Source organism: Corvus brachyrhynchos, unplaced genomic scaffold (assembly GCF_000691975.1).
Source record: "Corvus brachyrhynchos isolate BGI_N302 unplaced genomic scaffold, ASM69197v1 scaffold34, whole genome shotgun sequence".
Lineage (NCBI taxonomy): Eukaryota > Metazoa > Chordata > Aves > Passeriformes > Corvidae > Corvus > Corvus brachyrhynchos.
The window spans coordinates 4,673,938-4,694,041 of NW_008238126.1; the positions used below are offsets into that span (position 1 = coordinate 4,673,938).

At 36.2% G+C, this 20,104-nt stretch overlaps 1 protein-coding gene across 9 annotated transcripts in view; it reads left to right on the forward strand.

Annotated features, from left to right (window-relative positions):
* The window catches only part of DMD (dystrophin), an 896,220-nt gene that overhangs the window by 605,991 nt on the left and 270,125 nt on the right, over positions 1-20,104 (forward strand). For all 9 annotated transcript variants that reach the window (XM_017733467.1, XM_017733459.1, XM_017733457.1 and 6 more), the window contains one exon: positions 17,452-17,663. In XM_017733467.1, coding sequence (XP_017588956.1) covers positions 17,452-17,663 — 212 coding nt within the window. The remainder of the gene's footprint in view (positions 1-17,451; positions 17,664-20,104) is intronic.

Genomic DNA, 20,104 nt, shown 5'->3' on the forward strand with positions numbered 1-20,104 from the left:
AATTTATAGATTATGTCTTCAGAAGAGGTATTTTGGTTTTGTGATTCATTTTTTGTTGGTTTGTTTTTGGTTTTTTTGTTGTTGGTTGGTTTTTGTGTTTTTGAGGAAAACCTATATGCTTTAATTGGTTGTTAGCAGAGCTGCATTTGAACTAATCTAAAAAGAGTCTGAATGTCTCTCTGCCACTACATAAAAATGCCTTTATTTAATAGTTTACTGTATTTGACAGTTTTATGGCAAAATCATCAACTTGTCATCACTTTCACAACAAAATATGTGGAAACTCCACAGTGAATTACAGCTGTACTGTTGTTCTCGACATCTTAATAAAATAGCCATTTCCACTGTACTGCATCCACATGGTTTTCTCTTAGAACTATTGAATACAAATTATGAGTTTACCACTTGAAAAAATAAAGTCATACAATCTGGGACTTGCCATCCAGTAGTAAACCCCCTAGCTGCCAAGAGTAAAAAAGAGAAGTATTAGAGAAAAGTGTATTGTATACAGTTTTCCAGTTATCTTGTTGATATTTTTTAGCTGAATTATTGAATAAACCCCAGTGGTCTATTCTCTGAATTTCACATATTTGAAGAACATTTCAAGAATTTGAATTTCCTATGTCATAAACATGCAGTTTATTAATCATCCTGATGTACCACTTTACAGCTGTTTTTCCTACGAGAACTTTACACCACAGGAACAAAGCAAGGGAGAAACGTTGTTTTGTAACAAAATGTCAATAACAAGATGAAACTAGAGCTCTGAAAGGGATAGTATACTGAGAAGAGTATAGAATTTGAAACCCCTTCCTTTGTGCATATTTGCTGCTGTAGGACCTGTATGAAAGTTATGGGACATTTCAAGAAGGAGTAGGAAGTTATTTTGGAATACTGGGGAGACTTGCCCTTTAAGAACAGGCAATAACATGCTCCATGTATATTCATGTCTGAATGATTGGGGAATTCCAGTTATATATAACTTGTCAGTCTATATATATTAAAAGCATATGGTTCAATGGACAAAGGGCAAGATCTCAGCTGCCTCAGCTGCCTGCTTCAGGTGTTGTAGTCCTCCCTAAAAGGCTTTTAGACTACGAGGTGACTATTCTTCACTTCTGGTTATATTCTGCAGCAGAAATGGCACAGATATTTTGGTAGCCTCAGAGGTCATAAACGTATTAGGTGATATCATTGCTAGTGGCTTGCTTAGATCTCACCATCTCAATCAGGTAAAGAAAGATAATTACAAAACTTCATGTTGTTGGTAATTCCTGTGGAACTGGCTAGTTCTAGGCCAGATATTTCTAAACAGGTAAGAACTCAGATAAGGACAAAATAGATAAGGTTTTTGTTGCTAGAAACCAGTCTGTGTTGGAAGACAGGCACCCCAGGTTGCTGTGTTTTATAGAGGCACTTAAAATTATGTCCAAATTATGGCTTAGTAACATTTTGTCATCTATCCTCCAAAAGCAGAATGGTTGATCAACTTTCTCTTGAGAAAATTATTACCACAAAATGAGTCCTCACCTAACTGTGAACTCGTGGACAGTAAAGTCCAGTGAGGAGCGCAAGGCTGTGTTACAGGAAGAGACCTTTCAGAAAATGTGATATTAATTTCCTTAAAAGCCTTTGAATAATTTCAGCTAGGCCCAGAAGAGTGAAAACAAACACACAAAAGCCACAAACAAACCACCTGGAATAAGGACAGCATGATTTGGTAGGGAGATGTTTCACATTAACAGGTTACGTTTTGTTGTATGATGTAGCCATGGGTACATAAAGTTAACTGGTTGAAAGACTTGGGATATACCCTCATCTGACAGAAGAATAGACTTTCCTCTTTAGCCTCAGGAATGATTTGGTACAGCACTGGGGGGGAGCTGCTGTTTGAGCCTGCTTTGTATCTTGTTTTAACCTTGTTGGTCACCATTTAGGGATGGAGTTAGTAGAGGTGCTTAGTCAGAATACAGACAGAAAAGTTCTTGTAATTTGTAGCGTCAAGACAATTTAAGCCTATTTAATATTCTGCAATTCACTCTGCTCTTCTTCAAATATCTGGAGACTGAAGTGATAGAATTGATTTTAGTTAAAGAGCCAAAACATATAAATCTTCAGCCCTCCGCTCTCCAACCTTCAACCTACCCAGTCACCAATTAGGTGGAAATCTTACCCAGAACCATGAGCAGATATGAAATGACAGAAAGTCTTGTCAGGAGGCAATTCCTTTCCCCAGGTACTACAGTCTGCTACCCTACTATGGTAAGTACTGTTCACTGTTGTCAGGGGTATCTTTTCTTTCTTGTATGCTTGAGAGGAGTCATATTTTAACAGACTGGTTTTATATGACTACCTGCCTTCCTAGAGTCTTTGTGAAAAATCTCCATTCAATATCCATTTAAAGGAGCTTTCTTTTTTTTCAGTTTAACAAGATCACTGCCTCAGTAGCTTCAGAAAGAAGCAAATTTACTTGCAAAAGTGTTATAAGCGAAATGTAAAGGGAAGGTAAGAAACTGCCACACAGGATGAGATGGCAGATCATGTAGGTCTCTGAAATTGTTAGTACCACGTCCTTCTGAAGAATGTAGAAGGATTCAATAGTATGCAAATCTGAAGTAAATTGAGATTACTTCTCAGGATACAAAGTCTTTCATGTCTTAAGTAGAGAAGTTAAAATATTTTTTTGAAACATTTAATTGACCAAAGCTGCCAAGAATATGTAGTTTTTCGGGAAAGCAATCACTGAGTTATTTTAGAGATTTCAACATATTTAACAGTATCTAATGTGAAGCTTCCTATTTACAGCGTTACAGAAAAAAATCGGGTTTTAGTTACATTGCATTTCAAAACTGAATTCAGTCTCATTTTTACAAATGTTAATTCACATTTATATAAAATACTTTAAAAACTGAAAATAATAAATGGTAAAGAGGTTTTATTATGACTTGTCAGAAGAGGCAGAAGAATGTTCCATTGACTTGTGTAGTGGACAGATGATCAGAAAGGAATGTTTTTTCTCTTTGGTACTGGAAAGACTCAGTCAATTTGCAATGTTAAAAGGAGTAATGTAAATAATTGCCATCAGCAGTAAAGATGCTGTGCTCTGATAGCTCCCCATACACGGTGACTTTCATCAGTGAAGTCACAGATGGAAACTGATGGAAGTGCTTCATCCTTGAAAATGAAGTCAGGGAACAAGTATTCGTGCTTTCATATAGCTGGAACAGGACCTGTCACCCAAATATAAACACTTGGACTAGAGAATAATTTAGTCGTGTCTGTCATTTTAATCAGTGAAAAAACAGGAAAGGTAAGAATAACAAAATATTCCAGGATATACTGAGAATCCCTCATGCACATGGTGAAAAGTAGAGAGCTGCTTGTTAAGGTGGGCTACCACAACAAAGAAAGTAGGACTTGTTAATTCTTTTCTTGCAATGTATGATTACATCCAAGCAACATATGCCATTCTTAATTTTTCTTCATAGAGAAAGCTCCCTGCCAAACACTAAGCACTGACTTACTCCCATGCCTCAGGTCAGCTGTATGATAGGATATGGATTTTTTTGTTTGTTTTTGCCTTTAGTTAGCAATGAAAATACAGTAAGAGCAAACTTCTTGCATCACTAGAAGTTAGAATGACCTCAATTTAATTTCCAGATCTGCTACAGACTTTCTTGTAATTGCAGAAAAGTCTTTTAATTTCATATGTTCAGATCTTTATCTGGTTAAGGTAGGATAATATGTCTTATCCCAGCCTTTCTGTGCCATATCTCTTCAGAAGACTAGATTTTTCTACCTGTTCTGTTTGAATCTAAAAAACGAAAGTGTTTGCTGTTTTGGTCTCTGTTTGAAGGCAGTACTGTGTTAGAAACAGTAGCTTGCACAGAACATTTTAAATTTAACTAAAAGCAGACATGTAAACAGTAAAAATATCCATTCTATTTTTATCTTATTCATGATGATACAAACAGACAAGCTATGCTCGTGTTACAACACATTATGAAAAAGTGAAAAATAAATGGAAATAAAAAGGGATTGTTCAGAAATGAAGTTTTGAGGATGTGATCAAATTATTTGTCCACTGGCAGATTAATGGGCAACATTAAATCTCCACAGTTATTTTAAAAACTGTGTCAGAACGGTATATATTCATTTATATGAGACCATAATTTTCTGTAGTAATTAGAGGGCAAAAAGGCAACAGAGGTCCTGCTCAGCAGAGATTACAAGCTAAATTTAGATGTCACATAATCAGCCATATCAGGAAAATGCAGGTTTTGGAGTACATTGTGTCCCATCTCTTTTCCTAAAACGGATGCAATACACAAAGAACATATATTGGAACATGCAGTTGTTCTCAGACAATCTAGTTAAGCATCCTGGAGTATGTTTGGCCCAAGGATTTTACTTTGGCTGTCCTCAATATAAATTTATAATGATTTTAGTTTTTCTTGAGTCAGGAATAAAACAATAATAAAATCAGTGTTTTACACAGGCCCCAAAGCTCCTTTGCAAGTCCAACCTGAGTAAATACAGGCTTAGTCTGTGTGAGAGAGGTCCTAAGACTTTGGTGAGTGGTTCCACCAGCTGGTGATTTGATTTAGTTATGTATAAAAATCATCGCTATGGTGACTTATGAAATACTGTAGATAGTTCAAAGAATTTAACTTTATTACTTGTTTCAGAACCATATGGTGACTCAGAGGCTTTTCAGTCTCTGTTTGGTGGATAACAGTGCTTCAGCCTCTTTCATACCAAAAAGGGAGGGAATGAGAAAAAACAAAACAGTTCTGGAGACTAGCTGCTTCTATTCCATCTTTCTTATCAGCAAGTCTACTGCATGACAGGTGAGAGCATGACTCGTCAGAGGACAATCCCTCACCAAGTAACAGCAAAGAAGGGTGGGTGATGAGTACTCTGATATGTGGTGAGAAACTGGTGGCATTTGGGCTTGGTGAGACCTAGAGCTTAAAAGAGAATATTTAGGAAAAAGATCTATTTTGTAATATTTTAATTGGACAGGAACTTGTGTACAGTCGAGCAGACGCCTATGCTATGGAAATTTTTGCTGGAAGTGTCAGACTGTGTTTATGTCTGCTTCATAGTCTTAACTTTAGAAATGAGTGCCGTATTTCAGAGGAAGGGATGTAATAATTTTGCAGAATATTCATTACATTCTCTCTGAATTTCTGTACTTTTGACACTTGGCTTCCTTCACTGCAGCATTATATTAGGATGGCAAAAGTAATGGTTTCATCTGTTTGTTGGATACTTCTTTTTGATCCATTTTATGTGTTTTCCTGAAAATATAATAAAATACAGAATCGAACAGAATAGGCTATTTCAGTTTGAAAGAACATGCAGTGACCCTCTAGCCCTTCTGCCTGACCCCTTCAGGGCTGATCAAATGTTAAAGTACTTTTTTAAGGGTATTTTCCAAATGCCTCTTAAATGCCGACAGACATGGGGTATTGACCACCTCTTCAGGAAGCCTCTCCCACTTTCTGACCTCCCTCTCAGTAAAGAAATGCTTTCTAATTTCCAGTACACACCTGTGCAGTGTGATAGGTTCAAAATTTGCTGAGTTTAAGCCATAACAGAATAGTGACTTTGAAGTGTTTGCCTAAAGTAGATTAAGTTCAGTCCATAGAGTGTCTCACCAATGTTTGATCTGTGTTGGAGTAGCATAGCGAACATGAACAAAGACGTACTGACATCTGATTAAAAGAAAACCAAAACACCCCAGAACAAACACAACACCTCAAACAAAAGAAACCAAATAGTAAAAGGCAAGTTATCATGTCTTTCCTTTTCTCATGATTGGTGTAATTGACACATTATATTTTTTTTTTTCCTTTATTAGCTAAAATATTGCACTAAGATGACAGATATGATACATTGTTGATTGGTGGTATTATTATTATTATTATTAATAATGTATCTTTTTATTTACTAAGGAACAAATACATGTGATGTCATGCCAGGTTCATGTGACCTTGAGAACTAGTCCTTTAAATTCAGAATAGGAAAAAACACATTACCTGGGTTTTTTTGGCATGCTTCTGTGCTTGCAGAGTTGTGCTCCTTTTAAGTTCAAGTATCATCATTTTAAAGATAGGACCCTCATTTTCTAATCAGTAATTAATTAAAAAAAAAAGGAGTATTATAATTGCACGGAAAACGCTCAAAATGTTTGAATGTTATGGAATTTTGAGAAGAAATATCTCTTTCTTCTGCTGTGCATGTTACTTCCTTAGCTGACTCTGTGGGATATTTACTTTGAAGTGTATAAGGCCATTTTAAGTGTGAAATTTAACTACTTCTCTGCTTTATATTTCAACAAAGTTGAAATTAAGAATTTCAAGTGTTAGGAAGCTAAGATTGTCTTTCTCTGCATAAAAAAGTATGGATTAACCAGTATCAGACTGACAGCGTCTTGTGGAGTACTTAAAAAATCAGTGCAAGTGTGAGAGGGAAGACAGAATGGGGTGTAAGGACGGTGGAAATGTCAGTCTGAAGGAGAAGCAGGACCCCCAGGGAATTAACTCATCTTTGGAAATAGTTCAACATTGGTGCAATTTATCTAAAAGACTGTGATTATCAATCAAAAAAAAAAAAAAAGATTTTTTCATTTACAGTCTTTTAATATCTGATACTTCTGTCAGGAACATTACTGTAAGAGAATTATTTTACCCAAATCACCAGTACAATTCATAATCTATTGTGTAAATGTGACTTTCTTTTGAGTCTATAAACTTTTGTCCATGCTAGAATTTATAATCAGCTGTCCCTGAAAATATATCATGGCTGAAGATGCATATCTGGTATTTCACTGCACTATTAAGTGCTGCATCCAGCTGTGGGGTCCCCAGTACTAGACAGACATGGACCTGTTAGAGGATGCCATGGGGGCTGGAACACCTCTCCTAGGAAAACAGTCTGAGAGCTGGGATTGGTCATCCTGGAGAAGGGAAGGCTCCAGGGACACCTCACTGTCACCTTTCAGTTCTGGGGATGGACTTTTTGTAAGGTCAGTAGTGATAGGACACTGAGAATGACTTTAAACTGAAAGAGGGCAGGTTTAGACTGGATATTAGGAAGAAATTCTTTACTGTGAGGGCGGTGAGGCAGTGGAACAGGTTGCCCAGAAAAATTACAGATGCCCCTTTCCTGGTAGTGTTCAAGGCCAGACTGGGTGGGGCTTTGAGCAACCTGGAAGGGTTAGAACTAGGTGATCTTTAAAGGTCTCCTCCAACTTGAACCATTCTATGAGTCTGTGATTAAGAAACTGGTAATTTGTGAATAAAATAAATTTATACTGTTTTCAATATCTCTTGTGAAATAAGAAAAAAATTACTAATTCAGTTCAGATGTACTGTTTACTCAGTACAAAATACCTGAAATTTATGCTTAAAGTTGAATATAGGAATTTTTTAAAAGAAGTACTATTACTTCTTTCCTTTGAAATCAGTTCTTGCTCATTTGGAAGTTTTCTTTGCTTTCAAAGGAAATATAAAAGTCAAAGCTGGCATGTTTTTGATTTGGCCCACTGTTTTTTTTCCCCTGATGCATGCATGGCTTTTTTTGGATACTGAGCTAAGCCCAGTACCGTTACCAGCACCCAATTTTCTGTCACTGTTTTGTAGTAGCAAAGCTCTGGAGTTGTCTCCCAGCTGACCTCGGTGAGAGTTGTGTGCTGTGGAGGTGGAGCAGATTTGGTAGGGTCAGAAGAGGCATAGGAAAAGATCCACAATAGTCTGAGCTTGTTTGGGTTTTGGGGTTTTTTTGTGGAAGAAAATAGAAATGTAAACAGTCTGCAAAGCTTAGCTTCAGTAACTTGGAGCCCGATAGCTGAATTATAAAGTCAATTTTAATTTTCTAGTTATTTTGGTTCTCTTAACATCTCCCAAAGTCTTACTCCTACAGTCAGAGCTGGATCTATTAAATCAAAGCCAAAGCAAATCAGTGTACAGAATAACAAATGCAGATATATTTGGAAAGCTAGTCTCAGCCCAAACTCAGTAGGAGGTTGTAGGCTGATGACATTAAGAATATGCAGTGTAAATATGAATGTATGATAGCAACACAAAGTTATGTGGTACTAAGAATTCACAATTTCACTGCCTATATGCCTCATTAGGTAGGTAATGAATTTCACATATTTCAGGACTTAAACTACCCAACCTACCATTATGTTTTTGCATCAGTAAGTCTTTGAGAGCATTAGTGTATGAAAGCTGAAGTACTTTAATAATGCTAATAATATTTTTGATTATGTTCAGAGAAAGTAGAATACAGTATCACTATTTTAATATCCAATTTTTAAATACAGGCACAGAGAAGACATTTCTTCTGAAATAAAGATTTTCTTAAATATTTCGTAGGCAGGTTGATTATTAAAAAGCCATCATCCATGAACAGAAATTAGATATATAACCATAAATTATTTTCCTTTTAATATCTTGAGTAACCAAAATCCTAGAGAAAAACCCAAACAAATAGACATTTGGGCAAAGGTAAATACTAAAATACCTAGTTGCCTCTAATTAAATCTTTCAATTTTAAAAAAATACAGAAATTACTGCATTTTTTCCTATTAAGTTCTCTGAATACTTTTCTATAAATTTTAAACAGAAACAGTTGGATTGCCTACATATGCACTCATCTAGTTAATCAGATTAGTCTTAATCCTGTGGCTTCAATTTGAGTACTTCCCATCAGCCTAAATATAATTTCTAAATCTAATGTAAGTCTTCATAATTATATTATGAATATTTAAGAAAGTAGCTGTTGCGGGTTCGGTTTTAACCAGGCAGAAACACCAATCTACATGCAACAAGGGGAATAGAATAAATCAAACATTTTGAAAGATGATTAAATCATTCCAGCAAGGAAGCACTCTGTTTTTTTCAGTTAGTACAATGTTACAGTGAGGTTATATTTCTATATCATCCAAATGTGAGAGTTTCTGTAGAAAAAGATCATTTAGTTAACTTCTAAGGGCATGTCCATATGCATCCTGCTTCTGGGGTCATGGAAGAATCATTGCTGACTCTGGCTTCTGCCAGAGTAGTGGGATTTTAGTTTTGTCAATCCATTTCTCCATGACTGTCCTGTTCTTAAGGCTCTGCTGACAATAGAGAGGTATCAAAAGATTATTGTCTAATCTGTTCATACCCCTTGTCAATAGTTTGTGTATATGCAGATACATATGTTTTTTTCTGTAGGTTTCTAGCAAAACTACACTTAGATTTGTTACCTATTTCATACTAAGTCCTAAAGAATCCTACATCTCTTTAGCATTTATTTCTCACATCAGAATTTTACAGATTGTATGACATTTTAAAATGCAAAGCAAATGGTCTTCCACATTGTGCATACCATGATCTGTTCCTTTTCTCATTTAGAGAAAAAATTATCATGAAAACTTCATTTGAGAAGTGATAAATGTTAAATACATGAATACTTCTATAAAAAGTTAATAAACTGGTGAATGCTTTCTGAGGGACCTGTTTTCCAAATAATAAACTCTTGCATGCCCTTCTCAGTGCCCAGTCATGGAATTTACTTTTTGCTTGATGTAAGAAACTCGTTTCTTCAGATGTGCCACCAGTTTAGTCTGGTCTCTAACTCCCACTCTCTATAGAAAGGTATAAAGCATGCTTAACAGTGTTGAAGAATTATTCACTTGGTGCTTAGCAGAAACCGCTTGACAGTTTTCAGTTCAGTCTGTTTGATCTGACACTTTCAAAGGAACAGTGACCTTCATTAGTTTGAACATATGGAACTGATTTTTAGATAAAAGAAAATAAGCTCTGCCCTAATGAAACAAAACAAAATTAAATCAGACTTGCAATAGTTGGAAATAATTACCCCCCAAAAGTATCAAACTACAAAATGAGATTTTGACTCTGTGTGTTTAAAAAAAACCCAAACACATCCAAATCTGTTGAAATCTCTTACTGCCTATCCTTCTCGTCTCTGAGAGGGCAGGGAAAGTAACATTCTTCCCCTTGGGACTTTCATGCCTTGGTGTGTCTTTCAGGTACATTTTCATTGCTCTTCATGACCCCCAAAAGACAACTAAAGGCTCCAAGTGCTTCTTCTTCCTGGTTTCCCTTGTAATACTTCTTATTTTTTCATAGAAACGATAATATTACACAAGTATAGATGATTGCAGTTCCTTCCTTCTTCCCAGGTATTATTCATCCACTTGTCTATATGCAGCTTAGTTTGCATATATACTTTCTGTTTTGCCTAATCTTCTGTAAGAATAGTCTTTCCAAAAAATCTGTCATTATGCATTATGATACTTTATGATAAGGAATATTTCTATAAATACCTTAATATATTAACTGTGCATAAAAGCCACATCTGACATCTTACTGGTATAAATGGCAGACTTCACATTAGGGTAGATATTCTACATTGCCACCCCACTATTAATTTGGGGTTTATTAGCTAAATCCTCCCATCATTTTATTGACCATTGATGCATAAAATGTCTTAGATGACAGATTATTAGTGTTTTTCTATATGTAAGTTAAAGTTTTGCCATGAGTTTCTAAGGTCATTGTTTGAGAAGTATGACTTTTATAAGCCATTGGAAAAAGTTAAGAGAAATGCTTCTCTCCAAGGAAGGATGAAAGACAGCTAAGTATAAATCATTACCCAAGCAGGCTGGCTCCAGCTGTTCTCTGCTGTGCACCCTGTCCTGTCCAGATCCATAATGATACAGGCAGAAACTTAGGGGATAACTGTTCCTGCAACTCCTTAAGTACTTCAGCAATTAAAAAAGAAATGGTTTAAACTTACCCTCACTTGACTCTGCATCTACCATCCAAACATTCTCCCTAGGCCAGTCTCTCACAGATGCACAGATTGTTCATAAGAACAGAGACAGCATCCTTTTGTCAAGGGATGTTGTATGATAGGCTTTATCAAAGTGATTCCTCTTTGAAAAATAAGACTCAAGTCAGAAACCTCCTGTTCTGGAAGGCAGCAGAAGAGAAAGTAGAGCACTTGCAGAAAGAAGTAATTGACGAATGGAGAACTTTAAATAAATCCTTTCATAGTTAAAAAAAAAAAAAATAGTTTAGCTTATTTCCTTAGAACAAAACAATAATACAAAGAAAGGTAACCATAAGATAAGACAAAGTTTAAGTGATATTTTAGCTGTGATTCCTCTAACATTGTTTATAGAGAACTGAGCCAAAACTGACAAACATCAGAAAGTCTTATGTGTAGTGCGTGGTTGCTGTTCTTTCAGAATGGTCTTGTAACCCTATAAAAACATCTTTTTTCTCCCTCACTATTTGTTTATCCCTGTTATGTGGGAGATTATACTGATTAGTAGAAGAAAGGGAAAACTGTAAAAAAGGTGCAGTAACCTAGAATATTTCTGTTTAGATCCATATTTTCTAGTTTCTCCATCATGCCTCTCATTAAACCTGCTCACTTAAAACTCTGAGGACTGGAAAAAACTGGAATGTTACACAGCTTCAAAAGTTTAACTAAACTAAATTTAATATCGATAAATGTATAGATTAGTAAAATGCAATGAAGTAAAATGAAATACATAACAATTAACTATCCAGAACATTCCAAAAAAAGTGTACTATTGAGCTGCAATTCAAACAAAAATTAATCCAACCTGAAAATCAGTGCATCAGCAGCTTTGGTAACATGGATTAATACTGCCTATAGCTCTGCCATTCGCCGGTTACATTCGCAGCAGATCAGATTGTATTAGTCCCTTTAGTCTTCAAATCTATGAAAATACAGTGAAAACCTGCTTTTATAGGCAAATGTCAATATATTGACAATAATGCTTTTGAGAAGTCTCCTACAGTGCAAAATTAGTGTAGTTTGTGTAATTTGTTGGACAAGGAAAGGAGAGGTTTTCTATCTCACAAATTCTGTTGCTATTCACTTATTTGTTCACTTTTTTAGAGAGTGTGCTAGATTCAATGGACTTAACAAACTGGCATGGAATGAATACTTTTTACATCTTTGCATAGGCTAAATATATAATATGTATGTTCTGGTAACATGAACATTATTTCTCCTGTGACTGATAGCTTCTTCTCAGACTCCTTTTCTGTTGTGGTTATATTATAAACAGGAGAGGGTATATTCTCTCACTGAAGTTATATTTTTCAATAAGATAAATTGATAAAATGGCATGAAAATCTACCAGAGAAAAAGAAATTAATTTTTTGTTTGTTTCCCTATAATGAGTAATGCATGAGAAAACCTATGAAAATTTTTATTAATAAACAAAACTGAATCTTAAGGACGCAGTCTCCTTCATTCTCCTTCACTAAGTGTGTTCTTTCCTCAACATATGAAATTAATGAAAATCAGATTGAAGTATACCTGTCTTGTGTCTGATTACTTTAGATGCTGCTTTCTGCTTTGTTGTTGCTTATTGTAACTTCAGTTCAGCAGAATTTCTTTTGTCAATTTTAGTATATAATCACTATTGATCAGCAAGGAAATAGTAGAAATAGAAAAAAAAGAAATTGAATAGCAACCTTGAAATTACAAACTGGCAGAATCTCACCATGTCCTAAGTTGCTCATTTGAGAGAGTTCAGTGTTGAATTGGGAGTGGTTGGAGGCATGCTGGGACACTTTCCAGCAAGCAAGCAAAAAACTTGTGTAGGTGAAGTACAATGAGGAGTTCTGCTGGAGCACTGTGATTGGGAGATGGATGGGGATTGGGCTTCACTTCAGGAAATAACCTGTTGTATACACTTTGTCTTTCTGACACTCAGTTTAGCTTTGTCAAATATTTTTGTGGTTTTATATTCACATAAAACTAGTTAATGGCCACATGAATTAATAAATTATTTCTTTTCATTAAGGCCGTAAAGAAAATTCTGTCCTGATTTTTCCAGATTGCCCCTTTGCAGTCAGCAAAAATCTTCTTGAGATAATTTGTAATACTGATTCTCACAATAAAGATATTGTACTGTTGTCAAATTTAGGGCAAGGAAAGGAAAGGAAGAAAATTGGATACAACAAAGACATGCCACACTGAAAAGTAAGACACTGGGCTTTGAAATGTAAAAGGCATGGGACTTAGCTGTAATGATCAACATAAACTGAGGTGCTTCAGAAACTACTGAACTAGGGGGAACAAAAAGACTTTTTTTCATTTTTACTAATTATTTTAAATTCCTGTGCTTCCGTGATATTAATAGTGTACATGGAGCCATGTTTATTGTGTCTGTCTGGGTGTTTCCAATGTATAGTTGTTACAGTATGTAGTGCAATGATATGTACAACATAAAGATTAGAGTCTCACTTCAGTAATATGCTATTATAATGGAGAGAGCAGTAAGGTCAGTTACATTACTTTTTTCTGGAAAAATTTACTCTTTTTAGTGATATTAGATGTTCTTAACTTTCAGGATATTTTGTCATCTTTGCAATAGCTTTTGGTCCACTTTTGTTTATTTTTTTTTTCCATTTATTGAATATTACTTATTGAGGGCCTTATATTCAAGGTAGGAAATAGTGATAACATTTCTTCTTTACTTTTCCAAAATTTGGGCAAATCCTTTTTCTGGAATAATTACTTCACACGCCATTGATCCTTCTATTTTCTTAGGTTTAGAACTTTGCTTATTTCTAAGGCTGTCTTCCTCATTCCAGGTAAGGGTGATAAAACTTGGAAAGAAATTGATTTTCCCTATGCTGGATCCATTAACCCCAGCCAGCAGCCAAGCCTGACACAGCCACCCACTCACTCTCCCACCAGAGGGATCAGGGAGAAAATCAGAAGGGCCAAAGTTGGAAAACTTTGAGATAAGGACAGTTTAATAAGGAAAGCAAAGCCATGCACACAAGCAAAGGAAAGCAAGGAATTCATTTACTACTTCCCATTGTTGGGCAGGTGTTCAGCCATCCCAGAAGAGGAGGGCCTATTATATGTAATGGTGACTTGGGAATACAAATTCCAACACTCCAAAAGTCCTCCCCTTGCTCCTTCTGCCCCCCACTTTATTTACTGAGCCATGATGTCACATGATCTGGAATGTCCCTTTGGTCAGTTGGGGTCACCTGTCCTGGCTGTATCTCCTCCCAGCCTCCCAGTCTCCTCACCAAAGTGGCAGTAGGACAAGCAGGAAAGGCCTTGGCTCTGTGGAAGCCCTGCTCAGCAATAACAAAAATATCTCATATCATCAACCCAGTGTTCAGCACAAACCCAAAACACAGCCCCATATTAGCTGCTGGGAAGAAATTTAACTCTCCCAGATAAACCCAGCACAGTCCTGTAGGTACATGGTGACCTTAAGGATTTTATAAAGTCTTGACAGCAGAAATAGTCCTTCTAAAGGCTATGGTCAGAGTGTTGGCCTGAAAGAACTCTGGACTGAAATTCCTCACTGCTGTCTTATAAAACACACTTAAATATATTAATAAACCTATTCCCAGTACTACCCAGTTAGAAAAAACCTTTTATATGTTCCAGTGCCCTTGCACAAACCCTCTATGATGTTCACAATTTAAAAATTGTCTACTACTGTCCAACATGATTTAATAACAATTCTCTGACCCTGCTCATCTGCAGTCAGTAACTCATTAGCTGCAGGTGAATGCGTTCATGGGTTCCTGGGGTCAGTTCTAACACAATATACACTCAATTTACAATTTCTGAACTTTTTTGTTTGGCATAAATCTAAGTGGCATTCACCTTTCCTTCTGTGGAAAACATCCCACTAAAGAGTGAACATGAGCAAATACATCCTTAAGAGACACTGATTTAGACTGTGGTTTTCACTTTGGAAGTGAATCTCATATTTTAAGCTTTAGAGCCTTGGGCTTTTTGTTATTCAAAAATCAATCAAATGGGAACATAATTTAAAGATTGTAAATTTATTGTAATGAAGGGATTTTTATGTTACATTAAACTAAATGATATTGTCATCATTATAAAGGCTTCTCTAATAAATTATTTATACATATTTCATCTTAAATAGTACTTCACTCTTTGGTACATTCTACCTTAGAAAAGCCAGATTAATTATGTAGATATCATGGTGTGTTTAACCACAAGTGAAGTACTTTGTTAATTGGGTTTGGTCACTCACTGGTGTAAGAAAACCACATTTATTTTTCTGGTGTGTTGTTTTGTTTACATTACCTACTAACTTCCTGAACTCTTCAATTCCAGTCTGTAATAAAGCAAAAGTAAATATATATATATTATTTTATTGAGGGAGCTAAGGCGGCAAGTATTTTCACAAGGAAGTGGAAAATGTTTTTCATAGATTTGGAGCTTGTGCATTCATAGTCACTTGTGTAAATGGGCTCCTGAGATATCCTGAATGGAGTTTTCCTTATGCAGCCTCATTGTCCTCTTGGGTGGGAGAATTGGTCATCATGGAATCCCAGGACTGTGGGATCTGATGAAAAGCTCAGTCTTGCTGCAAAAAGCACAGTCCCTACAGGAGGACTGCTGAATCTCTTGCTTACATACAAATCTCATGAGACATTATGGAACCAATACATCTGTAAATATTTTGATTTTGGGTGATAAGAAATACCAGCATTTCTTATTAAAAGCAGCTCTTATGAAAAAAATTAATATAACTGTAGATCCAGCTTTCTTTTGAAGCAGTTCTGCAATAGGGTTTTCATTCACTTCTTAATCCTCTCTCCCCCCCGCGAAAAAAAAAAACACCAAAAAACCACCCCCAAACAACCCACACCAACAAGGAAACTTAAAATAAAGCAAAAATAGGTGGGATTCTTGTAGTTGGTGTTTTCTTTTTCATGGACAGCTGATATAAACATGCTGTTGTACCTCTGTCTGCAATGTATCAAAATCTCCAGTTTGCCAGGAATGAAAATATATGAATGTCTCAGAGTCAAAGGGGGAAGGAGCTCAAGTAGTGATTTACAAGAAATAGGTGGCAGCTGTTGCCAGCAACACTGTGGGAGGTGTTTAGGCAGTCTTTGTCCCTAAGTATCCAGCACAACCCTTGAGCCACATTCTGTAGCCACAGCAGGAAGATTTTGCTCAAGCTGCTCACTTCTGTTATTCACCCTTCCTGAAGTCTACAGCCTCTTTGTTGTTTCAAGTGTGCTCTAAAGCTTACATCAGAAATCCTTGCCCAGAGAGGGCACAGAAATGAATTGTTTTGTGACATGAGTATACGACTTCCTAAAACGAGAGGTTAGATTTGCTTCAGATTAAATTTAAATATTTGGGCTTTAGGCTATCCTTGCTGTGCTCTACGCGTGCTTTATGTTTTCCAGTTCTGTTTCTTCAGTTCCTTTTGCTTTTCCTTTGATTTAAACATGTTGCTATGTGTGCTTACTCAGTTTTTCTCCCTAGGCTTCAGCAGAGAATGCTGAAAAGTTTTCTTCTCTCTCTCTAAACCTCAGCTGAGTACATGGAAAGATCTTTATCCTTTCTTCTGGAAGGAGGAAAAGCACTGATAGTTAGAAGCCTCTTTTCCCTGCTGAAGCATTTCTCATCCAGGTTTTTAGCCTGCACCATTCTGGAATCAACCTTGCAGTGAGACATGCAGTGTTGGAACTGCCAGTCAACAAATATTTCAGTTGCTTTCTGATTACTCTAGGAAACTCAGTTCCCTTCCCTAGAAGGCCTGTGAATTTTCAATGTAGTGAGGAAGTCTTCAAGAAAATATTGAGAATGCGTTTTTGTGTGGACTAACCTCAGGGAATTAAATATATGTATATAAGAAATGCTTATTCCTTCATGCACTGCACAGATTTTATTGTTTGTTGATGTTGGGGGTTTTGTGTATATTGTGTCAAAGTTCAGCTGCTTGGACACTTCTATTGGTGTTGTTATGCTACTATGGATGAGCCTGGTGCTGGATGCTCTCCAATGCTTATTATCAGTGATTTTAGTGATCCTTAAGTTTCCACAAATCACATTTCTTTCAAATGGTGGATAAAGCTAATGTTATTTTATATTTAACATGTGCATATAAGAAAGTTGTTTAGCCTTTGCAGTTTGCTAACGTTTGCCTTAATGAAATAAGAAAGTACAGCCATTAATTATATCTTGCAATAAATCTTTAATATTACTGTAGTCCCTAAAGGACTTGTTGTTCAGAAAATCCTAAACCTTGTGTTGGTTTGGTAAAAATGAAGGATTATTGCAGACTTTTTCTCAAATATGATCCTGTTTCATAAGGGCTTTTGAGGCATGAACCTGTCATTTCTTGCTGCATATGCATTGAGACACATGCTGTGTGTCATAAAGCCATACTGTGTGACCCAGAACAGTTTATCTGTTCTTTTTTGTTGAACTAAACTTCGATGCAATTGCAGTTTAAAAGTACAGCAGCTTTATGATATGGTCAGTTCTAGAAAGATTTTAATAGAATTAAAATAGAATTTAAAAAAAAAATTAAAAGCTTTTAAGTAATTCAGCTTTTGTTTTTCCTTTGTGTTTCACCAGTTGAAAAGATACAGAGCCAGTGGGATGAAGTGCATGGATACCTCCAAAGCCGAAAACAACAGCTTCAAGAGATGTTGAAGGATTCAACACAATGGCTGGAGGCTAAACGAGAAGCTGAACAGGTTCTTGAACAAGCAAAAGCAAAGCTTGAGTCATGGAAAGAAATCTCCTACACTGTGGAAGCTTTGAAAAAGCAGAACGCAGAACTTAAGGTCACTACTGAGTATTAAAATATTTCCATTTGAGTTAATGAGATCATTAAAGAATATGTCCTCTGTTGTCCTCTAACTATGGACAATGTACACGGCAAAAAGTCTTCCATAGCAAATTAGAACAAAATTAAAGTCTAAAATATGTGTCACATATTCCTTGAATATGAAATTGGTCTTTACTTACCAGATATAACAAATATCTGGCTGATCTTGCTGGAGGAACACCTACCTTTTTAGCACAAGTATTTCACATCCCTTCTGTTCAACTACAGCCTCAGCAGCAGTGGTACTGCAGACAGGGAAGTCATGTAGTATTGGTATGGCTGTCTTCACTGCTAATGAAGCTGCATAGGTTTTCTGGAAGTAGTTGAGAAAACAGGGAAAAAAACCCAACTGTAGCAAACTATATGGATGTATTTTGGAAATCAAGCATTTTAGATTTGCCACAAGATAATCTCACCAGATTCAACCTCGGCAGGGTTATTAACTGAAAAAATAAGCCTGAAATGGCTCCTCCTGTGATTTTAGCACATTGCCACATTATGGGTGCTAAAATGTGTTAACTTACATAGCTGAGCTATATGTCAGGTAGAAAATATTCTCTGTTGCATCAGTTTTTAAGTTTCTTATTATGGAAACAGTCATACTTTGGTGACATTCTTCATGAATAAATTTTGAGAACAGCAGTTTAAGATTAATAGTATCTCATTGTCTAATTGGGGAAAACCAAGATTAAAACCAACCAATCAATCAGCCTTTTAAGGTGAATCCTGCCTCTATGGGAAAAGAGTTGCACAAGTATTTTGTGATATATTCTCTCTCTCCTGCCCACCAGATTTTCGTATTTTTTTTTAACTCCTACCACTCAATTTTTGGTTAAAGTTTGTGGGCTTAGAGCAGTCTTATTTACACATCTGAATGGTAATGAACTGCTGTGAAGAGTTAATGGGGTCCTCATCAACATTTTACTGCCAGAGAAAGTATATGTATGTCCAACTTCATGATTGGTTCAGTTATCTCCATCATCAGTTATTGTATTTAGAAGTAGATACAAAATCTGTTGGTGTTTTAGCTTGCTTTTTTTTCTTTTGCTTGCCTGAGCACAGAAATGTTCGTCAGCCCGTTGTTTTAGGGCTGAGCTAAGGTTAAGTTTTCTCATTTAAGATTGTACCATTTCTTGGGTCATTGCTTGGGAAGGGTAGATTATGGTAAACAAGGGCAATCACTCACTAATGTATTGGAAAGAGTTATGGATCATGTGTAGTACTGTCATTCATCAGCATAGAGGACTCCCATTTGTCACTGTCTTCCTGCAGAGATACAGCCCTGGCGTCTGCCCAGTGTTTGTTTTAAAAAAGGAAAAGCTTCAACAAAGTCAATGCCTCAGCTCTGCAAAGACTCAATTAACAAAAAAACAGTTCTGTGCAAGCACTGTCTTATGTCATAGTGTTGGAGTGTCTTATGTCTTGAACACAAATTTCTTAACTAGGAAAATAATTGAAATTATTGCTTTAGAAATGGATTTTTATCCACTTTTTTTACAAGAATTTATGAAGTTGAGATGAGGTCCATCTAAGGGTATATGCTTTTTGAAAAAAAAAAAAGGGGTTTTTTGGATCAACATTATCCATTGAGAGAAATAAGAACATGCCATCTTCTCTTCCATCCCCAGAGTTCTAGAGAAAGAATACTAGTGTTCTTATGCACAGGATGCATCTCTACCTATAGAGTTTGGGAATGGAGACCTGCAGATTCTTTTGCCTCACTTTAGAAGCACTTGGGCTATGTGTATCCTCAGCCATTCCCACCAGTCTGGATCCAGTGGGATGTGTTGTGTGAAGTTGCAGATGTTAATCTATAATTATAGTTTCAGTGTCACAGCTAGTCCATCATAATTCATCATATGAACATCAACAAGCTCTACTCTTCCAGGGTTGTTTACTTTCATTTATTTGGTTTTGCTTAGCCTTTCTTCTTCGAGTCTGGAAGAAATTCACCTCTGTCTTAGAGAATAGGGAGTAGGAGGGGTGGGGGAATTTATTTTCTTCTTTTTCCTTCTCCTTTTTGTATTTCTTTTGTGCCAGCCTTCCTAGAGGAATTATCTTTGTCTGCCAGAAATTCCTATTGTGTCAAATCCCTCATCAAAGTTTCTCAGATGTGACAGCATCAGCTGTTATGTTCATGCTTGAGATAAGGGGTCATGAAGTCTAAGGAAAATGGAAAATTTTTTTGAGCTAGCAGCTTTATGTTTCTGCTGTACAGCATTATCTAAACTAAAGGACCTAGAAATACATCAAGTTTTCAAAATAAATGCTTTCCAGGCTTCTGTGCCAAACACATATATTTTTCTGTCCCCTGAAGATGTAGAGCAAGTAGGCTGTCTTTTGGCTTGCTATTACACTGATGAAGAAGAAGCTGTCATTTTTATTCTTTTTTTTTTT